The sequence below is a fragment of the Idiotropiscis lumnitzeri genome, chromosome 10 (genome assembly GCF_059441095.1).
Source record: "Idiotropiscis lumnitzeri isolate Australia: NSW breed Sydney's pygmy pipehorse chromosome 10, RoL_Ilum_1.0, whole genome shotgun sequence".
Lineage (NCBI taxonomy): Eukaryota > Metazoa > Chordata > Actinopteri > Syngnathiformes > Syngnathidae > Idiotropiscis > Idiotropiscis lumnitzeri.
The window spans coordinates 7054320-7077787 of record NC_142400.1 but is presented as its reverse complement, the minus strand read 5'-3'; the positions used below and the strand labels follow the sequence as shown (position 1 = coordinate 7077787).

Below are 23468 nucleotides of genomic sequence, written 5' to 3'. Positions count from 1 at the left end.
TAACATTCTACAACAAGATAATAAAAGATCACAAAAAAACATCCTAACATCAATTCTTGTTATTAGTATGTATATTTTTTTGTTTTTCCTTTTTAAGGCTTTTAATTATATGCAGATTTTGGGACAACCTCAAAATTGGCATTTCTATTTAGACAGAGCCAGGAGCTTCCTCTTCTTAAATTAAAATGTAATTATAATTCATGGCCAGCAAAGTGTAGCTCCACTTTCTAAAATTGATTCAATTTCTCTCCCTCAATGAGAAAAGTGAGCGATCTCCTCAAAATTGGTGCTGGTCTGAAACAAAGATGCAACATTGCCATCTACTGGCATTTGGTTGTCATTACAGTATGAAATTGACAGACAAGTTGGGTGAGACTCATTCACAACTATCTGTTGAAAAACAAATATAAACGTTGACGTCAGTAAATGGTTGGATTCCAAAAGACAAATTTAAACGTCCGCACAAGGGAATTTTTTTTTAAAGGAAATAATAATTCAGACCAAAAAAAAACCCCATCACTTCCGCATTTGCATTGATGCAGCAAAATATTTTCCAAAACAAAGAAGCAAGGTGGACACAACTGTCCAATAAAAATCCAAGAGCATTAATCGCCATTTTCATTTCCTTTCTAGATAGAAATGACAAATCTTACCTGCCAAAAGACGACGCAGTCGCTTACCCTGCACTCAGAGAATTGTTGAAACAAGAGGAAATGTCACAAAAAAAAAGGAAAGCAAAGAGCGAGAGCAGAGTTGTTTTCTCACAAGCCAACCACAGTGTGTTTTTTTTTTATTGGGTGTTTTCAGTAATACAAGTGCACAACAGCAGTGGCGCGGGTAGCCAGTCAAATATACAAGTCCTGCCCTCTTTTCGCAGGCAGACCTCCACACACGCACACGCGCACATACACACTTTTTTTTGTTTGTTTTATTTTTCCTGTCGTGTGGTCTGCCTGAAAAAAAAGTCTTTGAAAAACTACATACAGTACAAAGAAAAAGCAGAGGAAGGTAAAAAGCATGAAGGCTCCTGTTCCATGCACGTCGAGACAAATACAACAACAAAAAAAAAAAGGAGAAAGTAAAAAGCGCACATTTTCTTCCAGATGCAAAAACAGAAAATGAGAATGATGTAACTGTGTTTGCGTGTGTGTAGTGGGAGGACAATGAGTATGATGCCTATAATCAGGGGTGCACATTACTTTGCTCTGGTTCTCAACGGAACACCAGCAGTTGTTGCTTGGTACTTTTTTTTTTTTTTTTAAACCCAGCCATCAATTTGACGGGATGAACTTAAAACCTAGTCACTGGCAGGTGCGAAATGTGCGATGGCACAAGGCGGCAGGCATGGCTGGTGGCTAGGAACGCAAAAACTGATCACACTCTGCCGGTCGCTGTGTATAAATATTTATTTCCTTCTTTTTGTTTCTTCGTACTGCTGCAATTTTGAAAGGGAAGCTTGTTCACGCCAGTTAAGATGGCAGCTGCCGCCGGTGACCTCGTTAGCTCAGTCAAAAAGTTTCGTTTGCCACATCATTTTTTTGCAGTCAGTGTGATAGTTGTACCCATTTTTTTTGTGTGTGCTCATTTAAAAAAAAAAAAAAATGTAAGCATCCGCAAGGGTAAATGAATAGGGGAGGGAAATCCATGAAGGGGTTTTACACACGGTGTCATTCAAGCAAGAAATTTTGCCCGGGCACCGTTGCCGCCCTGCGGCTTTGACTAAACGGAACTGAAAAAGCAACGAATCAGTTCAACTCGTTCGCAAACGACAAAACGCGACAAGCCCCCCCCCCAAAAGAAGAACATGCAAAATCCTAACTCCACAAACACGCGGCAACCTGAAAAAAATAAATCTGCCGCACTTAACACTGTCATTGCGCACCTTTGCACCACTTGTGTGCACCCCTGCTTATAACGCCGCGTGTGTGTGTGTGTGTGTGTCTCTTATTTCCAATACAATACTTCCAAGTTCCAACATTCACATATTGGAAAATAAAAATCCCACAATCTACAACTCTTTGTATAAAAAAGAAGCTTTCAAGTCAACAAGGAACCAAAAAAGAGGATTTGTGTGTTTAATATTCTTTTTTTTTGTGTGTTTTTAATTTTTGAAACACATAAAATGTTTGGGGATGAGGCAGAAGAAGAAGAAGAAGAAGGGGAGGGTTGGGTACAGCGATGCACTTAGTGAGTGTGCTTTGACGGACCAAGGGGGAGAAAGAGGTAGAGTGGTAGAGTGAGGAGGAGGAGGAGGAGGAGGAGGACGAGCGTGGCTCAAATGTGTGTGCGTGCGTGTATCTATGTGGCGTATCTCTTGGTCCACTGCTTGGCTATCCTGTCATGCTCGGTTCTGTTGGTCAGGTACTGTGTGGCGATGCTTCCCACCAGGGGGTCGGCTGAATAAAAAAAGTGGGACAACATATCATTAGTGGCAACGTGGCGGGCCAAAGTAGCATTTCACATGAAATCACAGCAAGATCCGGAAAGAACCAGCCGAAGTCGACTCAAAAATGTGCTTTAAGGTAATATGAGCTTCGCTAGTTTAACACACTAAGAAGGAAACGGAAATATGGAGCAAGCCTTCAAAGTAAAAGACACGCATTTCAGAATAAGATAAAATGTGACACATTAAACGGCTTTAAGAATTCTTGACACGGTATTCTGATTACTCATTCATAGCAGACGAGCAAAAAAAAAAAAAAAATGGATCTTTGACGTCTTTAGCCGTCAATGGTAATAAATTATTTAATATTGCGCTTGCGGAATATGAATTGAGCAAGGAATTGGAATTAAGGAATATGAATTGGTGGCGGCCATTTTGACACTTGCTGTCGACTGAAAATGACATCACAGTGCCTAAGGGCTCAGCTTGTGAATGTCACGTGACCAAACCCAGAAACTAGGTGAGCCGCGATTGCTTGGTATTCCACATTAAAAAAAAAAAAAAAAAATCTAAGCGAAAGTGAGACCCGGCCTGATGACTTTTGCAAACTGACTAAAAAAAAAAAAAAATTCCTTCCACTTCTTTCTTTGTCACTCGCGCCACGTTTAAGTGGTTCGATACAAAAACAATACAGCTCAGTCTATTGCATGTGTGAAGCCTCAAAATCCTCCAAATGTTGGGTTGCAGCTTTTCTGTTATGTTGCAACAGTACAGGGTGTGTTGCGAAAAGTTGCACCTGTCATTTTTTCACAATCGTCCGCTTGAATTCACTTTGAATCATAAACGTTTGCGTTTGTGTTGTTACCTGGGTTACAGTCTGTGAGCAGGGAGCAGATGGACAGCAGCACCTTGGAGATGGTGAGGGCGGGGCTCCAATTATCCTTCAGGATGTCCAGACAGATCACGCCCTGACTGTTGATGTTGCAATGGTAGATCCGAGTGCGGAAAGTCACCTACAAACACACGACGGCACGTCATTTTACCAGGTGTCACATGTCCTGCATCTGCTGCATTTCTCCGTGTATGTTTCATGTGAACAGAAAAGACTCAGAATGTGGGTGTTTCCAAAAGGCTCCAGTTACTGAAATTCAACCATTTACCCCAATGATTAATTGTAATCAATATTGTGCATTATTAAACATAACATGCCATTTAATGTGCTGTTATTTTATTCCATCTGCCGTCGCCATTCTCACATTCTACTGCACAGTCGTATCTGTGAATTTTTTAACTAAGCGCAGCCTGACCTGGTGAGTGACGTGGGTGTCAGAAAATGACAGTGTAGCGTCAGCATGAGTTGTGGCCATCAGCGCCTCACCTATAAATGTGCTTATGATGCCTTTAAGTTTTTTACCTTTTCTTCGATAAAGAGATTGAAAGCGCCCCGGCGGCCATGTCGATCCCTTGACCTCTTGTGTTTTAACTAGCGATGGTGGTTAAATAGTGAATATCGCCTACCTTGTGTTGGCCATCGCAAAAGTGCTGTTGTGGTACGCATTGCATTTCATCTTCCTTAAGTGCCGAATGATCCTAAACTTTGGCCATTTTTTGTCTTTTACGGGCTCTTTGCTCGTGGCTCCCGGCCATCGTGACATCTTATTTCCACGGAGTGGTTGGTGATTGCGTCTGCGGCAACACCTGCAAAGCTTCGAGGCCGAAATTTGGATTTGACCTTTTTTTACTGGGTTCTGCGTGAAAGGCACAGGCGATTACATGGGAAATTTGTCTCACTTTGTGACGCCAATGTGTAAATAGGTTGGTAGAAGTCACTTAACTCTGCACCCCCACCCTTTCCAAAACATCCTAAGGGCTTTGGACATCCGTTAGGTCCAACACAGAGTTCAGTGTTTTGCCTCGGTTCTCCCACCACTAACATCTGGTCCTTCTGACCTTGCACCCGAGCCCCCCCCATTCTTCTCCCCCCTCCCCACACACATAGAGGAACTCTCTAATAGGCCTTGGCATTCTCCAAACTCCCACAAGACAGCACGTTATAAATAACCCTCCACGTTCCTTAAGCCTGTTGTACACTGTATGAGGTTTGCAGGCTCATACGATTGACTTTAGAAATAAACACAACCGCAAGAAATTATCCAGAGTCGAAAAGAAAACGTCTATGGCACGCTTTGACTTGGCTTGTCAATGTAATTTGTTTTGACTAATGTGATGGCTCCTCTTTCTGGTTCGGAAGGATGACGACCACCTTGCACAATAGAAATTAATACAACCACTAGAAATAAGTCACAGAGGAAAAAAATATAATCCTGGACACGGGATGCGTAAATGAAAATATAGACCAAAGGATGTCCGGTGACATTTGTGGCGATCGTAAGGAAGAAATCCATTCACGAGTTGATATTCACGGCTTAATCTTTATCTTCTACTCGAAAGCTGTGCTCATCTCAAATCCAAAGTGATGCAATGCCACCATTTTCAGGGATTTATTTGTTATTACAGTTTAAAACTATTTTATTGTCATCAATTAATCTGGAAAAAAATGTAATTCTTTTTTGCATTACTTGTTGAGTGTAATGGAAACAATACATTTCTATTTCTATTAAAAACGCAACATTAATATATATGTTTCCCTGTTTTTTATTTATTTATTTAAACCCTGAAATGTGTGGTGTGAATGTGTGTTATTTGGGTACATGATGGTACTTTACTTTTGATATTTTATTGCTCTGTTGGAGACATACTTTGCGTCACCACCGATTTGTCCTTGTTGAAAATTTGTTCTTACTCTCTACTGATTGAAAGTACCCATCACAAAATTGAAAATTTCAATTGAAAAAGATTTTGACAAAAAAAAAAAATAAATTGCCCCGCCCCCCCAAAAAAAAACTCTTTTACTAGTTTGGTCCTTAAGATGTCACAAAAAGGCAAAAACTTGATCAACAATTGCCAAAATAAAAACAGATGTTTGCAAATGTTCATAAAGGGCAACAGAAATGTATTAATCTACAATTTAAGAAAAAAAAAAACTTGCCTAGAACTGATCATCTGTGGCAGAGAATTAGTTATCAACCACCAACTTCTTAAATAAGCACCCGGACAGAAGATGACATCCGTTTGAGTGTTTTCACTTATCTGGGGAATTCACACCGCCACGGAGTGTTGAGCAGCTGTGGGCCGCAGAGGAGGTCGGCGCATGAGAAAAGTGGTCTTTGGCCGCACATCATAGCATGGGCGGGGGCAGGGAGTGCTTAGGCGGAAACACCCGAGCCCCTCTGGAGAGGGGAAATGTGGGCGGGGTCTGGCGAGCTGGCTTGACAGCGCAGCACAAAGACGGAGTGGCGAGCGTCAGCAGGGTGATGGGGTGCACTGCGGTAAAACACCACGCTAGCAATGGGATGTGTCAGGTGCTTGCCCCTTGCACGGCGAACACTTATATTGTCCGCATGTGCTGGCACACTGACAACAAAGTTGTTAACGTTCACACCGGTGGCGTTGCTCTATTGGACTGAAACTCAAAGCTATGTTGGAAACCTTAACCCTTAACAGCAAAACATAAACCAGACTGGAATCTCTAATTTAAAACCCTAACCCAGACTTGAAACCCAAATTTGAGAACATAACCCTGGCGTTAAACCCCAATTTGACACCCTAACCATTAGAGGTCTAAAACACAGAACTCTATTTTACAACTCTAATTTTTGCTCTATTGATGTGTGATGAATCAAAATTCAATTACGATTATTACACTCAAAAATTAAAAAAAAATTGGTATAATTGTAAAAAATTATTATATATTATATATAATTTTTTTTTATACATTTCCTTTTTTTTTTTTAATTTTATTTTGTCTTAATATTGTTTCCATTTACATTTTCTTTGTTTTGTACCCCCCAGAAAAATCGTTATTTCAAATATTACTCAAATAATTGTGATTAATATTTTTTTTCAAACTGGAGCACCTCTAATTAGCTGCAAACCCTAATTTGAAACCCTATCGTTGTTTAGCACGCAATATCAAACTTGAAACTCAAATTTGAAACACAAAATAAGGTTGAAAACCTCTAATCTAAAATCTTCACCATGCCGTCAAAACCTAAATTTCTTTCTCTACAAAGATATGAATTTTTTAAAATCATGGGTTCACAGACCCCAGAGTGACCAACCTTTGGGGGTTTGAAGGGGTAGTCTGGCGTGAAAGCGATGTCCAGGAAGAAGACGCCTCCCTCATACACGGAGCCTGGCGGTCCCAAGATGGTGGACCTCCACTCGTAGATGTTGTCTCCTTTTGGGCCAGCGCTACCACACGGAAACAAAAAAAAAACGCATTAGCATCATGCGTCGGACACAAGTTAATTGAAGTATTGACATGCTTTCACCTCCTCTAGGCGAAATGCCCCCTAGTGGCATGCGTGTGAACTGCGACTCTGCAAAGGATTTGTGTTTGCTCACATTAAGTCACAGCTTTTTCAGCTTTTTACTTTGAAAGGTGTGTTTTCAAGTTTAGATGTGTTTAAAGCATGTGGAAGGAGTACAACTCTCCAATGTATATCACATTTCGCCGTAGATTGCAGATATTCACTTCCAGCGTCTGGAACGTATCACCCTCGGTACTTTGCGGTACACTGTAATGGGAAATGACTTTTTCGATCGAAAGCAGCTTCTATGTTGACAAGCCGCTGCTTGAATGCCGACAGTCACGTCTGTGTAGTTAATACCATTTCCATATCGAGACCCCTCCTTTATTTGTTGTTTGCGATAAGACCCTGAGCTGGATCGCTGCCAGCGACACACCAGGACAATGTCCACATCACAAAGCCGAGGAACAATGAACAATCCCTGTGATTTCATGTAATTACCGCCGAGGGTGTTTCGATGCCAAGCCTTCCCCTGCAAATTGTGTGTGTGTGCGCGTGTGTGAGCGCCCTACACCGGCTTTCCCTCCAGGCTGTGATATTGCCGTTTTTTGGGTGGGATTCTTTTTATTTGGACCAAAATCAATAGAGACTTCCTGAAAGCAGATCCTCACAATAAGATTCTCTATTTTCATTCTCTACAAATAGGACTGACTCTCGTCCTCTTCCGGTGTCAAGGCGTAATCTACTTTGCCACCTTTCTTCAAGGAGGCCCCCGCTGACTAAGCCTTACTTAATTAGCTCATTACGGGCCGCCTCATCTCCGGAGAGTCCGAGAGAAAACGTTGGCCCGGCTGGGATTCACTTTTACACCCCGCTCCTCCCTCTCCCTCCGTACACAAAGCAAATGTTGAAATTTGCCTTTTTCCCTAGAGGGGGAAGATAGGACAAATAAGAGAAGAGGCGATCGCGTTACCACGACGGCCGTCACGCTTATTGTGACCTTCTCGGGAAGATGAAAGCGAAAGGGTATTGTTTGTCAGTATTGCAAAACTACACAAGCGTTTTCCACGGGACTTTGTGGAAAGTCCACACACGGGTCGAGTGTAAGGTCAGAGAATTTCGGAGGCAGTGTCGGTTTTGTGGTTATGGCGCCCAATCGCAAGACAGACAAGTAGACTGATAGATGATGTAGACGTTCACTGATTGATGGTGGAGGAATAGAGGAGCAGGTGGATAGAAGGAGAGGATTCTATTTGTGTCCGAACGAGCGCATATGTCGTAATTCTCCCTCTGACACAAGCAGTGTATTCGGTTATGTTCACACTGGAGCTCAATTCAGATTCGGACTTTTTCATGCAGTGTGAACAATGCAATGGGTTAGAAATCGGTTATGTATGCAGTATGAACGCTCATCCGCACGCATCCCGGATATAAATAATCATAAGCCCAGTGGAGAAAGTGAAAAGTAACACAGCTTCTGTTTTTGTTGTTATGTTGGATGGGAAAATCGGCTCATCTCAATTTACAAAGAAGCAAGGGTCCATTGTTGTTGCTTTTTGGCACATAGTGCCACCAATATTGTATAGAAGAACGGCAAAAAAAAAATCGTTTTTTTTTTTTCACCAACATTTCATTTATGAACAATGGAGACATTGACGTCTCAACAAAAGAGTGTTAGATTGTCTATGCCTGCACGGTCTAGAATGGAAGACTGTTTAATAATCCTGAGTGCCCACATTGAGGTAGAACAGGAAGTAGTGTGTGTTTCCGTTTGGCCTGTGTTTTGCTTTGCCATTTATTTTATTGTCATTGTTACATCTTCTTTTAAAATCATGAAATCAAGAAATTTGTTGTTTTCTCAGCCACAAAATATTTTGCAAATATACCTGCATTCACAGTCCTTACTTCATTAGAAAGGACAGTTTGCCAATTTATCCAACGATTCATCAGCATCCAGGGTCATGCTGTATAACTCAGAAAAAGGTGCGACTAAACCAACAATTACAGCACAATAAAATGATTTGTAGTATAATAAAGAATGAGAAATGGACAAAGAGCGATAGCATGAGATTATAAAAGAAATCAGAAAGAGCGAAAGAGGTGAACTAGAGAGCAACAGCCAGTGACGCCTGGTCAACGTCGGCAAGCGAGACACGGCTGCACCACCGCCTGCAGGGGTTTCTCAGCATTAGAAGAGTTAAAAAAAAAACAAACAAACAAATAAAGCGCACACACATTCACAGCTGACTCAGGCAGTTGGTGCGTGCGCTGCATTCACACAAGAGACGTTGCTGTTTGTCTGCTCTATCACACATGTACTGCACATGCTGACAGACGTTCAACAGCCTTTCGAATCTATTCAATGAATCTGTGTGGCATATTTAGTCACCGTTACGGCGTGAAATACCACAATCCCTATAACACCAAGAGCGTGTATTTACTTGCATTGGGCACGTTCATGGAGAAGAAGAAGTAGACAAATAAGACCATAATAAGCTAAGCGGATTTGAATAGCAAATTCGCCCGCTAATGATGTTTAACAAACCACTCCCAAGGTGGCGTCATTCACGGACGCTTTTCTAACCTAAGCTCAATTTCACACCCTAACCCTTTCTTCAAACCTTAATTTGAAAGTCGATACTCCATATCAAAACCCTAACTGAGACTTGACTTCACAACTTCAAACCCCATTTTTACTCCACAGCCCTTGCTTTTGAACCCTAACCTATTGTTAAAGGAACACCTCTTAAAAAAAAAAAAAGTCCGTCTGGTTGCAGGCGTACCTAATGAAGTGTCCTGTGGATGTAAATCTTTCCCAGGGTGCAGCTGGCGTCCTCCCTCCGCGGACGTCTGCGAGAAGCTTCTGAGCAAGCGGCTCTGCATCTGCGCTGCTGCCGTCAGCCAAATGCCTTGATTCACTGACTATTTGGGTCATTTGTTTCAAGGGTCTGGGATGCATTAGCGGGCGGGATTCTCGCCGAGGTCCTGTCCGCCGCCATTATGCTCAGGCGGGAAGGTGCTCTAACAGCAGGGGTCCGCTTCCTCCCACCTCGGACCACCAACAAAGCCATGCTTTTTTTTGTCGAACACCATAGATGGGCTAAGGGAAATTAGTGATTATAAACTCTCGAACAACTGCGATTTTAGCCACACACAGCAGCAAAATATACAAATAGTGGATGTCAGGTGTTATATTTTGTTGTCCACTAGGGGTCGTCATTCTGGTGTTCCACAGTATCATATTTGTGACGGGGTGTGTGTGGATTTCAAAGGGCGGATGTGTCCTGTGAGTGACGTGGGCGCCACTGTTGTGACCTCGGATTAGCCGTCTGCGTGTTGACTGCCTCGGCATCTGTTGCGGCGGGAGCAGCAGAATGTGCTTATTTGTTTGTTTTTTTATTCTTCGTTGGGCTGACGGTAGGGGCGTCAGTAGTTGGTTTGATAATCGATTAATTGAAAACTAATCGAGTATCAAACTGACGCACTTACTGCAATAATCAAGTAATCGTTCAACGGTATTGTTCAAGCGAAAATTGTCCAAATGCTTCACTTTCAGTCTCTCAGCAGTAATTATTTGTTAATTTATTCAGCAAAGCAGATTGATTACCTTTTGTGTTGAATCAGAAAAAAACATTTGCGTTTAATTTGGAAAACATTGATCAAATCAGTAATATGAAGCAGTTCCAAAAAGGTTGGCGAGTATATGAATCATTCTCGTGTAATATTTATTTATTTATTTTTTAACTCATTAACTGCCATTGACGGCTTAACACGTCAAATATCTTCTTTTTTTTTAATTCCAAAAATATCCTTTTTTTTTTTTTTTTACTCGGCTGGTAGTGAATGAGTTAATTCGGTAGACCGAAGGATGGCGTGTGAGACAAACACACAGATGATTAATGAATAAAAAAATGAAACCGAGGCTAGAATCCAAAGAGTAGATATGGTGGTACATTAAAGAAAGTAAAGTAGAACGTATAATCTTCTAGTTTTATTGACAGATAATTTTGCTTCATTATTCATTTAATTACTATTTTCCGTGTTTTTTTTAAATCCCACTTCATGTAGTGTTGAAGATAAAAGGCAGATGGGAAGACAGAAATGAGGCGCTCAGGCTCCGCCTTCCATTCGAAAAATTACCGTAACATCCTTTAGATCAATTACACAACAATTTTATTTTTTTTCTACGAGTGTCACTAAATGTGTTTCAAAGATGGTTCCCGTGTCACGCCCTCGTCACTTTGGAGAATCGGCGTGCGTGTCATCGGAAAACGCAAAGCAAATGTTTAGAATTAAGCAGCCAAGAGCGTTTCCAGGAATTATGCAGAGAACCACATCAAACCAGAGCGACTCCGACATTGTTGGTGTTACATTAGACCGCTTCTTTGTGGAGGGTCATGAGGTGTTTACTCGTGAAACACGCTTTTCTGACACGGTCTGGGCGTGTGTGTGTGTGGTGAGCGAGTCACGATGTGCTGATGATAGACGGCGAGCATTATTCAGCTCTAGCCAGAGGCCGGAGTTTGCGCCGCGTCAGATGCCGAGGAGATAAAAAAATGCTTATTTCGCCGGAATCTTTGTTGTCGCTCGCTGAAAAACGGAGAACGAGGGAGGATCATAAAAACACCACTGCTCGGTGAACGATAAACCAGTACAATGGATGCATCAACAGAGATGAAAATAATCCAGCTGTGAACGTGAACGAGAATAGCCAGACGCATTGGATGTAGAGAATAAATTACGTCAGCTGTATCTATCGAGATCCACAAGTGAAAACGTTCAATTAAGTGGCGGTGTCTAAAACAAATTAATTAATTAACTCATTCAATCCGTAAAACATAGATATACATTTTCAAAAACGTAATCCCCACCTCCCAAAGACGTATTTATACGTCTTTGCCGTTTTTTTTGTCTCATAGCTCCGTGTTTTTATAGCTTTAGAACACGATATTTTGTTGGCCTCGCAAAATCAGTCGAAACCCAGAAAAACACTGGAATTGAGGGATTTCTTCCCGTGAAAATTTATGGGATTAAATTAGTTAATTTCTTAAATTTTTTTAAATTAATTTAAATAAAGACTCACTGTCTCAAAAATTCCCGAACCTTGGCGTGGTGACTGATTCGGATCAGACTTTCGCCAGTGAAACAGCCTTTTACCCTCCGAAACATATCCAAACTCGAGGGCTGCATGCTCCAAGCAGATCAGGAGGAATGTATCCAGAATTATATCTCCAGTAGACTTGATTACTGGCTTGCTCAAAAGGGCATCAAACAGCTGCAGCTCGTTCAGACCATCTGAATATATTCTGCCAGTCCTAAAGACTTTATACGGGCTCCTAGTCGGCAATAGAATACGGTTTAAACATTTGCTACTAGTCTATAAATCACTGAATGGCGTTGGCGGTCCTCAATACATTAAAGAAATATTCAGGGAATATAATGCCAGAAGGGTTCAGAGGTCAGTGAACGCTGGTCAATTTGTGGATTCCAGAGTTCAATGCATAGTATCGGTGGCTTGGTATTGGCATCCTTTCGGAGTATCCAATACTTTGAAATAAGGCCGGTATCTGATAATACTGATGTGTGTGTACTGTGTACAGCAGCAAGAATAGTCAGCAGCATCGTTTTAAAACTCTTTACAAACAGCGAACGTGAAACACACGACAGCAATACCAACAAGCAGGAGGTAACAAAGCGCATGAGTGGTAGGTCACCATTTTAGCCCTAAAACGGCGTTATAAAAACAAACAAACGGCGTCAATTGCGTCACGTCTGGCCCACGTAGCCGCACGCTAATTGGCGGCCGGGCTCTTTCACGGTCAGCGGTAAAGACGATTGCTTCATTAAAGCTCTTCTCCTGTTAGCGTCAACGCAGCTAAAGGAGATGTGAAGAGAGTGGTGGCGCCATTAGGAGACGGCGTGCCCACGGTTGGGGGGGGTGAGCCGGAAGAGTAAATAATGCAGATAATGGCTTTATTTGTGCACGGCCGTACTCAAAAAGCTCGGCGCGCACACATTCACATTCAATTACTGCTGCTCCAAAAAGGGAAGCTTTATTTCCCTGAAAGGCGAATTATTTGACAACATTGAATAATTTGTTGTTCCAACGGGGATCACATGTGGTCTCATCAAACAAATTGTCATGTGATTGAAATGCATTAAAAGGAGATCAACTACTGCTACATTACATATGAGAGTGCACTCAAAGGGAAATTGACATGAAATCATGCATTGGTAGAAGCCAAAGTTACATTTTTATGGCCAAGCGGGACGGCAGTTCACAAAGCACAAATAAAAAGCAGAGCTCTATGATGTCACATTTTGCTGAATGTGAACGTCAATTTCTAGCGTCCCCAACACACCCGTGACAGGAGAACATGCGCAATATCCTCAACTGGTGGGTCGGGGCCCAAAAGTGGCTCGCGGATGTGATGTTATGAAGGGAGTGAGATACGACGCACTGCTTTTCATTTCGCTGTCAATAAATGGAAGACTGGCGGATAACATCAGTTTGAGGAAGCGAGGAAAACTCTCTGTCACACAGTCACCCCCCCCCCTCCAAAAATAATTTTTTTTTTGTCACTCGCAGTTAACTCCAAAACACAAAAATAAAACAGACAATTCAATATTGCATATTTAAATATAAAAATGCTCAACCAAACCATATAATTCCGTCTAAGGAAACTCAACTAGCATAACGGTAAAAATATGCAAAATTCCACGGATGAGCGAAAGGAAATGACTTGCTTTGATGTTACTCTATTACTTTAAAAACATGGAGCACAAAGTAACACTCACGGGCATATATTCACACTGGGGGAACGCCGACGATTAACTCATTCACTGCCATTGACGGGTATAGAAGTCATCATTTTACTTTAATCATAATTTAAATGAACCTTTCAATCCGAATCTTTCTTCATTGCTACGATCCTCAAGATCCTATCGTCAAATTGCGACCAACATTGTCGAAAACAAATTTTGGCTCTTTTTCCAGAGCCTCCTCTTTAACTCATTCACTGCCATTGACGGCTAAAGACGTCAAAAATCCATTTTTTTTTTTTTAGTCAGCTGGTATGAATGCGTTAAGCTCTGTTCCCGTTTAAAGAGCTGGCTCTTCTTTTTTTCATTTCATTCAACAATCTCAGGGTAAATATGCTTTAAAAAGATGTAATCATAGCCCGGAGACCTACAGAATCTTATACCGACTTGACCTGCGTGGCGCTGATGGTGATGATGATGACGGGAATGGTCTCATTGCGGCCATAACGCCGTTAGATGTGAACGCAGATTACCTGGCCTCACCGGTTTATCTTTTGACATTTGCGTCAATGAAATAAGCGTCCGCTCGCCATTAAACCAGGCGAATATGATGGCTGCAATGCATCCTGAGAAAGAAAAGGTCACTCCATATATATGGAAATTCTCACCGCTGCCCGCTTGGTTACTTCTCGGGAACTTTGGCGCCCAAAAAAAAAAAATAAAACAACTGCTTGGCAAAAAGAAAATGTTCTCCACCACCCCGGCCGTGTTTTTAATGCCGTCTTATTTCAACGAGCCGCCTCGGAAGGGGGGGGCAAGGTCGGCGCAAGATGGCGGGTGCGACCGACGCTACGTTTTACGAGACAATGCTGTGAGTGTTGATAACGGTTTTAGTGCCATCGCTCACTTTTAATGACAGGCGATATCACATGAAGATGCAGTTTTTTTTTTTTTTCCCGACAAGTTATATACTGCGCAAGGATAGAGTTTGGCGTTACAGGATGACAACAGCGTACAAGCAATTACCAACAGGACGGGAGTGTTTGACAGTGGAGTATCATAATGGCAGACATGAAAGACTGTTAGTATAAGACAAGCATTTAGTGTGTCAGTGTCATATTTTTGTAGTCATCATAGGACCTAGTATGTCTTTAAGATTTAAGTGGACCTACAAGAATGCGGACGTGTGTTCGCAATCTCCCCATTCCACGCAAATCAAACTTCAGAGTGATATTCACGATGCGAACATTTACAAGTATGACAGAAACTTGCATCATACCAACAAAACATTACAAGTTATTACTCCAATATCGTAAGGATGCCAAACAGGCGGTGTGTGCGTTTTGTTTTTTTCCAAAACTACTTCAATGAAGCAAGAATTGACATATATATATAAATGTGTAATTACGTAATCCTCTAAGTAAAACAATGAAAAATGCTTTAACTTTTATACTCATTTAATTGTTGATTGTAGATTTATGTAAGAGCTATGTAATTTTTTTTGGTATTTTTGCTTCAAATGGAGACTGAAGGCTGAGCTGTGAGGCCGAAAGTTTGTATCATACCCATTGTTTCTCATTAAACTTTTCATGCAAACATACAGTATGTCCACTTTTTCTTCTACATAATTAAACAAATGTAACAAATAAATATAATCCCTTATCAAAAATAAAATTATTAAAAAAAAAAAAAACAACTAAAAAAAAAACAACCCCCAAATTTTATGACATCATTCGACCAATCTCAAAACTCGGCACTCTTTGCATGACCTGTCACGAGTAGCACGCCGCTTCTGATTGGTGAATTTGATGGGAGAGGAGGAGACTGTGATAATGTGTGAGTTATTTGGTACAACAGATGAGTCAGTCAGCAGCACTGCAAAAAAAGCCAAATATTTGAAGCCAGGTGATCAGGCTGTCTGGAATCGCAATTTAAAAAAATAAATAAATAAAAAGCAGGATTAAATAGGAGTAAATGTACAATAGCGAAAACTATGCGGATCTCAAAATACTTCTGTTTTCACTCTTCTCTCAAATTTACGAGTTTCCATTTGGAATTACAGACAAACTAAACAGAAAGCAGTTAGAAATTACCCTTAAAAAAAAAGCACACACCGGCAATCACCGAGTTTTTTTCAAATTCAACCTGGGTCTCCTCTGTATGTGGATATAAATCCGATTCATCTGCAGCATGATGAAATGAGACAGAAGTGCATTGCCTCATATCCCCAAAATATTTCTACCTCCTCCCACCTCGCTCCTCCGTCATTTGGGAATGAGCCACGACACGCAGGACCATACAGACTTCAGTAAAACGCAGTCGACATATGAGTGACGTTTCCTTTTAATGTGTCTCACTCACATCACGGATGCGTTCTGTTCACATTGGAAGTCACATTTGTTTTTGCAAGGTGAACAAATACACAAAAGGCGATTTTCCCAAAAATCCTAACTGGGTATCATGATCCTGCAGTGTGAACATAGCCCGAGACACACAAAGAACAGTTTCACAGTAATATTAATTATTTTTTGCAGAAGGTAAATAAATTCCGATAGATTATTGACAGTAAAAATAGTAATAAATCAATCAAGCAATTGTGATGTCAGAAAATAATCAAAAAAAAAAAAAAATTGTTTCTATGCATTTTGAGAATTATCCAGCATTTGGAGCTGCAGTGTAAATCCAGACAACGTCACATTTGCCTTTAGTTCAAACAATGAGTCATTGTCTTCTTTTTCCAGAATCAAGATTTAATCCTGAAAAAAAAAAAAAACACTCGTTTTATCCTGATGAGTTTTTCAGGGGGCATAATAAGTCTGCATTTTATGTGCACCCTTGATGTTAATGACATTTCACGCAGACAAACGAGGGAAAAGGTCTTTAAAGAGCCATTCCAAGAGGATGTTGCCACGTCTTTCTCCCGCAATTTATACACCCGTTGTGCGGCGAGACCTCAGACAAAAAAAAAAAAAAAGCGACGTCACGTCAGGGCGACGCTACACCTGGTTGAAGTAATCGTCTTTATTCACCTGATCGAAAATGACGTTTGTCAACGACCTCGTCTGCCACGACAGTGAGGGAGCGTTGTCGCAACCGCAAACCGTCCACAGCGCTCCCGTGTTTCACGCTCCCGAGCGAGGCCATCAATTACGACCCCGGGGACAAATGTTTACCGCTGAGGTACCTTCACAAACGAGAATGCTGAGGATTCGATGACACACATGAATCAGGCACGAGTGGCGCAGTGGAAAACATTCGGGATGAATTAAACTCGGGGCTGGTGTCAGGCGGGAAGGGGGTTGAGGGGGTGCCTTTAAATACGAGTTAATGTTTTCTTTTCCGCGCAAAGAAAAAATTATTTTCCTGGATTTGTGGCAAAAATGATGAACTGGACAAGTTCGAAAGACACGGTCCCTCTGTGTGAGATTTAAGGGGGGGGGGGGCGGTGTGGGGGGGGGGGGGGGGGGCATGTTGACCATATGTTTAGCTCTGTTTTGAGCCAGTTTTTTTTTTCCTCCACCCTCTTTCTGGGTCACGGGCATTGACAGCATGGGGAGTAGGAAGTCTTCCCGCCAATAATCTGCCTAGTAACAGAGCCCTAACGCCTGCATTATGGCATGTTTACAAAATAAAAGTTTTGCAAATAGGCACTTTTTACGTCCGTCAGGCCATGGTTGGATTTTGTTTCCATGACTGTTTGTTCTCCCGTTTTTTTGGCGGCCTTGCCTGTTTTGGTCTTTTTCAAAATTTGTCTTGTTTTTGCTTCTTTACTGCAGTAATTTGACAAACATCAGTTCTTGTCATTTAAACATCCATTTATTTTTATTCATAACCCTCCTCCTTTTCCCCTCTTGTAATCCACGAGTGGTAAAACAAAAAAAAATACATTTGGATATATTGCCAGTACGGGGAACTTTCGCTTATTCTCCATTAGTGGAACAAAAATTCACACTTTCTTTTTTTTGTGGTAACAAGGAAGAATGCTCAAGTGATCTTGGGATCTTATAACATCGTAAGGTAATTGCAAACCGGGGAAGGTGTCAATGCTTCTCGTTTTCTTCACTTTTGGGTTAGATACCATTGTTTTTGGGGAAACCAACTCATGTCCTACAGCTGATTAATAACGGACAGAAAATGACAAAAAAAAAAATTCTGGTAAAAGAAGAAATTATATTTTTTCTTTTAGGTCAGTTCTATGGTTATATTTTGACAGAATACAATATAAACTTGAAAAATATGTCAAAATGCTGTTTTGAAAAGGGCAGGCAGTGAATCGACTTTGCTGGGTTCTGTGTGAAACATAACGTCAGTTTATTTCCTGATCTGTCGTCACTTCATCCATCCATCTTGTGTACCGCTTCTTCTCACTAGGGTCGCGGGGGGGGGGGTGCTGGAGCCTATCCCAGCTATCTTCGGGCAGTAGGCGGGGGACACCCTGAACTGGTTGCCAGCCAATCGCAGGGCACACAGAGACGAACAACCATCCGCACTCACACTCATACCTAGGGGCAATTTAGAGTGTCCAATCAACCTGCCATGCATGTTTTTGGAATGTGGGAGGAAACCGGAGTACCCGGAGGAAACCCACGCGAGCACGGGGAGAACATGCAAACTCCACACAGGATGGCCGGAGCCGGGATCGAACCCACGCCCGATGCTGTCTCGCACTGTGAGGCCATCGTGCTAACCATTCGGCCACCGTTCCGTTGTCACTTCAGTACATATTCAATTTTGTCGCATGTACAAGCAACGAATCGCCGACTGCATCGATTCAGCAATTTTGAAGGACTTCTGTGTGAAAAGAAGCTTTGGACTTTGCATATTCCGCACATTTCATCCCCCGCCCCCCCTTCAGGTTCACCTTGATGGGAGCGCTTCTGAGTCCGACCGAGGCATGCTTCTTTTGAGGCTCTCATTGTGCAGTCAAAGGGTAAAAGCATGAAAAAGGTCAATGTCACGTGAGGGAAGGGAAAAAAAAAAAAAAAAAAAAAATCACACAGACTGAAGGGTGGACAAAATTCATCAATATTCATAAGGACGTAAGGGGTGACTACAGAACGGCAATCGATCACCCGAGGTCAAACGCAAACAGCGTTGGCTTGTTTTTTTCCACATCTTTCAGCCAACAATCACTGCCGTCGAGCCGCACGGGTCGTCGAACACCAATGAATACCCAGGAGCTTTTCCTGAAACTCACACCCCCCTTCCTTCCCTGTCATGAATATTGATAACGCCGCCTGCTGCGCTTAATGGCGCCGCCGCTGAAGAGCGACGCTGGCTGTGTCACTCACAAGGTCTCCCCTCGGATCAACGCGGAGCAGGCATAACGCCGAGATGATGAGTTCGAGGATGGATTGAGCATTAAAGTGGCTTGCTTGGAGATGATAAAAGATTTGATGTGGACACATGTATCACATTGTTAGCATCTTTTCCCACCATCTTAAGTAGCCGCTGACAGACAGAAAAATTAACCCTCAGGTCTTGTTGGGTTTGACGAACACATTAACTCGTTCAGGGCCCAAATGACATCGTTAACTTTTAAGAATCACACAAATTTTCAATTCGCCTTCCTGCTGCCGTCAACGGACTATAACGAGCGACATGTCCGGTCAACAAGGCGACACGGTCTTCATACATCTGTTTGCATCAGAGAGAATGAAAATACGACAGTTGTGGATGAGAATAGCGCTTTGCCTCGGGTCACTTGCTTCCAGCGAGTACGATCTCTTCTAGTCTTAAAATATTCATCACAACGGGAACGGCTGTGAGGGACGAGGGCGGCAGAGCGGAGTGAAACTCCTGCGAAAATTTTACGTTTAATAACAAGGAGTCAACGACAACTTTAAACATATCACAACACTTGTGTCGGCTTATTACACTGTCGTAACACACACTCGCAGAACGGCATACAGCTGTACTATGCTGCAAGCGTGTGGAAATATTTCACCCCAAAAATGTGTATAGACCACGATACCTTGTGCAGCTGAGCCAATAAGAACACGCGTTAACTGGTGTACAGATTAGTGAATGTGGCGCATGCAGAGAATCCTTCTCTGGAAACAAGTAATCCCTCTCAACTTGAGGTTCACCAAGCAAGCAATCAAGTGTGTGCCACAAACCGGAAGCTAACGCTGTTAGCCAACACTTTTCTGTCAATCTTGAGCCAGTGGCGAGTCACGCTTCCGTTACCATGACAACTTTTTAACAACTATATAACAACTATATGTGTGTATGTCACATTTGCACGAATAAGAAGTAGAGAAAGGAAGAACTCAAGTATATGCTGCTTATCAGATGCAATCACTATTCTGTCCATCCAACAAAACTCAGTGCAGCTCTGCTTACCTTTTGCTTTTGGCATTATGTTTCACTGTGTAGTGTGACTGTGGCTGTGTTCTGAGCAGATTATTAAGCACTAGTGGTAGACCAATATGCTTTTTTCAGGGCAGATACTGATTCATGGAGGCCGATAACCAATATTTGAAGACGCTAATCGTTTTGTAGAAAAACGGGGTAAAATGGTGTCAAAATTTTGAAAAATAAAAACTCCAAAACTTGACTCGGTTTAAATGCCATTAAGTACATGAGCTCACTGCTGATTGGATGCACAATGAACCAATCAGATGGTTCTGTGGGTAGGACAATCTGCCTCTGCAGGCAGGGTCACGAGCACAGCAGAGAGAAAGAGAAAAGCGCACTGCAGCGAGCCAAAATAAACCAGCTTTTACTTTATCGGGCTTTGGACAAAATAAAATAATTTTTTTTAAAAAAAGCCGATGCCAATAATCGGCAAAATGCCGATCACTAACAAGTACAGTTTCAGAAATAGGCAGAAAAGAATTACTAAGTTGATTAATATCACACTTGATGTGTGGGCAGTTCGTCTCCTTTAAAGTGTGCAGTAGAAAAAAAAAAACTAACCGTTTTTTTGGCACGTCATCAATTATTCACCACTTTATTTTTTCTTAACCAACCACCATACTTCCCCACTTCCTCTGGGGTATTAAAACCTTTCAGCCATGTTTCAAGGATTTTCTTCCCCACAGAAGGTGTTTTCCGGAGTCAATTGAAAAAAAAAAAAAATCACATTAAAAACACCGAAAGATACGAATATCACCGTGCGAAGAGAATGAAATACCTCGTCTAATGTTTCACCACTGCCTCTGTGGAGGGAGACGGCGCAGAGCTCCGTCTGCCTCTTTGACGTGATGAATGAGGAAAACTAACGACTTAAATCCAACGTGTCCTTCTGATAAACACAGCAGGAGACGAAAGAGGAGGGGGAAGTGACAAGTGAGGAGATAACAAATGAGGAGACAGGACGGCAGATGTGGGAGATAACTCAAATCAACCTGACTGGAATCTAAACTACAGAGTAGCATCTTTTACGCATTCCAATGCATGTCAAACTGCAAAAACAATAAAAGTAGCGTGAATGGCCCAAAAAAGAAAAAAAAAAGATCTGTCACTCGTTGATTGAAAATCAACTGTCAGACAGGGTGCTGTTACACTCCAGTCCTGTAGGCGGCGATAATCCACACAAGACGTTGGCATTCTTCTACGGCAACAACTGACGCACAAGCACTGCGCAAGAAACGGGCTGGCTCAGAGTTAGCCAGTTACTAGCCAGCCGCTAACCACAACTCAAAATTTACTCACTGACGCCCACGTCAATCACCAGGCCTGGATTCACCTTTCAAAGCCATACACAATCAAAGTTGCAGATAACAGTGGACAAATGCTTAATCTCAGATGCATTTTTTTATGCAAAATACACTTCAATCCAATTGGGATTATGAATAGAATTATTAATTCTAAAATTATTTGATTGTTGCAGCCCGAGTTGAAAGCAACTAACTTTATAATAGTAATTCTAGTTTTTTATTTGGCAGTGGCAAATTCACACCTTTTCATTTATTTTATTTTTTTTTGTAATTCGCAAAAACAGATAATACCTGTGAAAGTCAACCAGTGAACGGGCCGGATTCGGAGATGGTACCGGCGTAGGATCACAGCCGTAATAGTCGCTATGTGAATAGAATCGCCTACTTTAACAGTAATGCAAACCTTGTAAAGTCGCCTGCAAGGATTAATCAACACCAAATACTCAAATGAATTGCTAATTATTTTTGATAATCGATTAATCGTTTAGAGACCAAAAATGGTCAAAATCCTCAGAATTTCAGGCCGTCATAAATATTTTGGCTGAAACAAGTCAGAGTATTTCAGGTGTCTTGGTAAAAAAAACAAAAAAACCTTGAGGCATTTTTCCCCCCTTCAAGTACTTATTTTCATATACACCGTCAGAAAGAGGAAGTCAAGCTAACCACAGCAACAATTTATGCTATGCATGACAGTAACACACCGCCAATGTGGTGAAAGGTCACCGTCAAACTAAACCTTACCAAATAATAAGGACACCAATGCCTTGGTACGCTTTTGATTTTGAAGTCGTTGGCAACGTAATGGCTGAGCTAATTTATCTTCCAGACTGTGTTTGGGGCTTTTATATTGCCATACACAATGTCACCTTGAAAAAAAAAAATAATTAGGCTGACACTGCATTGTTTGGGTCACCTGTTGCCAGCCTTTTTTTTTGTGGTTGTTGTTTTTTTTTAGCAGCGGTCACGCTAGTAGCTAGCCGCACAAGCAGCGCTCAAGTGCGAGAATCGTCAGATTACGTTTCAAATTCAGTAAACATAACAGACTGCACACTTTGATGTTGACAAGCTGACACAGTCGCCATTCCGACTGATCACTTTTTAACAACCCAGGCTTACTCAACGCTCAAGTGTGTTGTTGTAGCCGGCAAAACCGCTACTGAATTCTGAGGGAGTATCAGAGCTGGAAGAGAGGCGCGATGGTCCTTGCGAGTGAGGGAATGCCGGGACACAAGTGTGAAGTTTAACACCCTGGCACTTAATTCATTTCTCTCTCAGTGTTGTTTGACAGCAACAGTCGCTGTTCGCACAACCAGACGCCCTTGTCATCTAATTATCTGTTTCTGTCTGGCAAATTTTGCAGGATTTCGGTGCAAAACAACCTCCAGCTTCATTCATCAATTAACTAAAAATAATATTGACAACAAATCGGAGCGCGGAAGCACACGAATACACAATTGTCGCAGCATCGATCAAAAACAAGCGCCGTCTCCAGGGAGCATACATGCAGATGGAGCGACGCGTATATTCATTTGCGCTGGTTTAGCGGGATACGGGTTGGATTATTACGAAAGTATTTTGTTTTGACGACTACTCCAATTTAATTGGCTCCTGTGGTTTGACGTAACGACATCTGCTGCTTTGCTGTCGCCTTCTATGATGATGTCGCTTGATTGTATGATGACTCGTTCAGGTCTTATAATGAGACCCTGGTTTCGGTGTCGTGTCCGTGTAGTATCGTGTCGGTGTCGTGTCGTGTCGGTGTCGGTGTCGGTGCCCGTATCAGTGCCCGTAGTGGTGTTGTGTCCGTGTCGTGTCGGCATCATGTCGCTGTCCGTGTCGTGTCTGTGTCGTGTCCGTGTCTGTGTCGTTTCGGTGTTGGTATCGTGTCGGTGTCGTGTCGTTGTCAGTGACATGTCCGTGCCGTGTCCATGTCATACTATATTAGATTAGATTATATGTGAGTGTCTACTGTACTGTAAAAAAAACATTAAAAAATTGCTCACAAATCTGCTGGGGCCACTAAAGATCAATCACAATATTAAACGGGTCATCCAAAAGCTATTTGTGATCAATACATTTTTTGTCAACTGTTCTGTACTATCAGGGCCAAGACTTTTGCAACAACAGGAAAAGTTGAGTTTTGCCATGCCGACAGTTGAGAACCACTAAATTCGCACATCTACTGAATGAAATGACGACATCTGCACAACAAGTCAAGGTGAAACTCTCCACAGATTTAAACTAAAGACAATTTGGTAGCGAGGTGGCAAGCAAGGCAGTGGCGAT

General features: G+C 41.9%; 1 protein-coding gene across 2 annotated transcripts in view; it reads right to left on the bottom strand.

The window, feature by feature from the left end:
• Nucleotides 1–753: 753 nt before the first annotated feature.
• The window catches only part of ube2e2 (ubiquitin-conjugating enzyme E2E 2), a 36896-nt gene continuing 14181 nt past the window's right edge, over nucleotides 754–23468 (bottom strand). For both annotated transcript variants that reach the window (XM_088307706.1, XM_088307705.1), the window contains exons 4-6: nucleotides 6565–6697; nucleotides 3249–3396; nucleotides 754–2396 (exon numbers count right to left, since the gene is read on the bottom strand). In XM_088307706.1, the coding sequence (XP_088163832.1) occupies nucleotides 2299–2396; nucleotides 3249–3396; nucleotides 6565–6697 (379 nt within the window). In that variant the 3' untranslated portion in view covers nucleotides 754–2298. The remainder of the gene's footprint in view (nucleotides 2397–3248; nucleotides 3397–6564; nucleotides 6698–23468) is intronic.